Here is a 3,341-nt window from a genome sequence, read left to right on the forward strand (position 1 = left end):
GTCCGGAGGATATCACAAGATATGAAAAGTGGACAGTGTCAAGGTGATACAGAAAATAAGTATTCCACAACATTGACCAAATACTTATTTTCCACCATTATTTGCAAAAAAAATTCTTTAAAAGTCAGACAAAATGATTTTCTCAAATTTTTTTTCACATTTTGTCTCTCATAGTTGAGGTCTACCTATGATGTCAATTACAGGCCTCTCTCATCTTTTTAAGTGGGAGAACTTGCACAATTGGTGACTGACTAAATACTTATTTTCCCCACTGTATGTTCTTTAGTTCTGAATGATGGTTCTGTATGTTTTTTGTTTCTGTGTATTTGGTTTTGTGTGCTTGCTGGTTCTGACTGTTTCCTGTTGATTCTGGTTCCTGCTGGTTCTGGATTCTGCAGACTCTCATGGTGTCTCTGAATGGGAAAAAAGCTGATGCAGAACCATGGATCAACATCCTAACATCCAGAGAGTGGGATCACCTGGACAAAGGTGAGTCTGTGACCTGATGAGACCGGACATGTTTGGTGTGATGAGTCTCCTCACTTTGGACCGCTCACAGTTCTGCTGGGCCTGGAGCTGGAGAGTGGGCAGTCAGTAGAGCAGGTGGTGGAGAAACAGTTCTCTGGAGATGTTCGACTTGGTTTGAGAGTTTTAGGTGAGAAACAACTGAAAGTTTGGTACAATTTCTTGGTTTTGATCCATTTCTGATGCTTCTGTCTGTTTTGGATCAGTTCAGTGCATCCAGGGTTCTGATGTGTTCCTCGCCAAGAGACTGGCCACCATGAAGGTGAGGTGATAACTTTTCAGGCCTAACCCTTCAAATGACTGGCTGAAACCAGGGATCTTTGGATTTTCATGATAAATTTAAATTTCTTATAATGTTTGCATCATCTTCATTCTGGACATTTTCACCTGCAGAACAGAAAAAAGAATCCAACTATATATTTATAGATTTTTATGTCCAGGTGTTTGTTTAATTTTGGCTTTTGTTCTGATCTATGTGGAACAATGATCAACATATCTGATGTGTAATTTTTTGATGATTTTGATTATGACATTTGACAAAATGTAATGTTTTCTGCTTGTTTCATAAAAGGTGATGTGCTGGTAAGTTTTTATGATGTAAAGTACTTTAAAGAGGACCTATTATTGGGTCCTTGAACTACTTAGGATCCATCTGTGGCCTCTACAAAACATGTTCATTTGATTTGACAAAATTAATCTCAGATAATGAAATTTCATAATTTCAGTTTTTTTTCCTGTTCTGAGATCTCTTCAGAACAAGCTGTTTATGTAAATAAGGAGCTGTTGGCAATCCCCTCCCAACCTTTGATGACATTATGTCAGCCCTTGCAACATGGCATTTATGTTAGAACTTCGGAAACAGGAAAATAGTTGGCTAGTTCAAGCATATGGTACAACAGTGGTAAAGAGGCTGCGCGCAGTGCGGACACCCCCACGGCTTGGTAGGGACAGACTGGAGCGATGTCAGGCACCTTGGTACCGGTGAAGTCAACATGCATCCTTCGCCGATTCCTGGAGCCAGWGAAGACAAACCGAGGAGCATCAAGTCCACAACCTGGAGACTCCCGTGTCACCAGTCTGYGGCACGGAGTCTCCATTCTGCAGCACAGAGGCTCCTGTGAGATGAACGTTGTGGTGCCGGAGTCTCCAGTCCTCCAGCACAGTTCATCCCCACCAGATAGTTTGACGACAACCCGCCCGCGCTGTGCGGCCACCCCAGGGGAGAGAGACAGACTAGTGCCTGGGGAAGCAAATGCACGTCTGTCCCCAGGTCAGAGTTATGGAAGTGGGAAGGTGGTCCATGCTGCAGCAGCACCCAGAGCTGCACAGACCATCGTCACCACTTCTCCAGGCAGAGGAGGAAAGGCGAAGCTGCTCGCCTCCTCAGTAGTCGATCCCAGCAGCACATTCAACAAATACAATATGACAAATCATGTTCATACCAAACCACAACTAAACACACCCAACACATCACTTCCCACCATCACCTAATATTTGTGATGAACATAGTCAGAGGTCAGAGGTTTCCTTCACCTGAAAGTCCGTGGGTAAATCCTGCAGTGGGCTGGTAGTAGTTTCCCCAAGGAATCCATTGTGAAATTAATTCCACAAACTACATCTTTCTTTGGCAACATTGCTACAACATTACCATCAAAAACAAAAACAAAATTAAGCCATGCATCTCTGTTGTCCGTGACTGTTGTAAAAACAGCAGAACTAATGAGGTCATCCTGTGAAGAAGTGGGCGGAGTCTCCGCTTGGGTTACCAGGTGGGGGGCTGGGCTTGTCTTGGCGTTGCTAGGTTACCCAATTTGTGACATCACAATCTTCAGGTTTTTTGAAACAGCTCATTTGCTGACACTAAAAAACATTTATATATTGTCAAAAACAACTGGGAGTATTGTTTTGGTGCTTGGACTGTTTCTGGAAGCAGTGAAGACCCAAACTGAAGCATAAAAAAGTTTTAAAAACAGGAAATTTAGCATAATAGGTCCCCTATACTCTGAGTTATCCTGAAATGTGCTGTACAAAAAACAACTTGACTTGACTTGTACCACAGTACAAACAGTGTCCCCACAAACCCAGGAGCTAGGGAGAAAGAGAAATCACACACAACACAGCACGAGAGCAGTGGTTATCCTAACTGGACTTTCCTYACGCCAGACAAGAAATCCAAACAGGACTCCAGTCAACCACCGGGTGAACAGGAAGACCCCCAAACCCAGATCCAGACCAGTGGTTATTCTGTATGTTGCAGGAGTTTCAGAGAAACTGAGATGGTTACTCTCTAAACATGATGTCCCAGTGGCTTTCAAACCCCAAAACACATTACGGCAAAGACTGATTCATCCCAAAAATCCAATCCCCCTGCACAAATAGAGTAATGTTTTGTATGCTGTTAAGTGTCAGGAGGACTGTAATCAGTTATAAATTGGGGAAACAAAGAAGCACTGTTCAATGAATGAGCCAGCACAGAAGATCAACATCATCAGACCAGGACTCTACAGTTTACATTCAACTACAGGCCAGGGTTCTACAGTTTACATTCATCTAAGGTCAGGACTCTACAGTTTACATTCATCTAAGGTCAGGGCTCTACAGTTTACATTCATCTAAGGTCAGGACTCTACAGTTTACATTCATCTAAGGTCAGGGCTCTACAGTTTACATTCATCTAAGGTCAGGACTCTACAGTTTACATTCATCTAAGGTCAGGGCTCTACAGTTTACATTCATCTAAGGTCAGGACTCTACAGTTTACATTCATCTAAGGTCAGGGCTCTACAGTTTACATTCATCTAAGGTCAGGACTCTAC

At 42.9% G+C, this 3,341-nt stretch overlaps 1 protein-coding gene across 1 annotated transcript in view; it reads left to right on the plus strand.

The window, feature by feature from the left end:
* anxa14 (annexin A14) overlaps positions 1-3,341 on the plus strand; it is a 9,104-nt gene that overhangs the window by 4,072 nt on the left and 1,691 nt on the right. The window contains exons 7-9 of the mRNA XM_013999484.1: positions 399-489; positions 560-655; positions 732-787. Coding sequence (XP_013854938.1) covers positions 399-489; positions 560-655; positions 732-787 — 243 coding nt within the window. The remainder of the gene's footprint in view (positions 1-398; positions 490-559; positions 656-731; positions 788-3,341) is intronic.

The sequence above is a fragment of the Austrofundulus limnaeus genome, unplaced genomic scaffold (assembly GCF_001266775.1).
Source record: "Austrofundulus limnaeus strain Quisiro unplaced genomic scaffold, Austrofundulus_limnaeus-1.0 Scaffold2308, whole genome shotgun sequence".
NCBI classification, from domain to species: domain Eukaryota; kingdom Metazoa; phylum Chordata; class Actinopteri; order Cyprinodontiformes; family Rivulidae; genus Austrofundulus; species Austrofundulus limnaeus.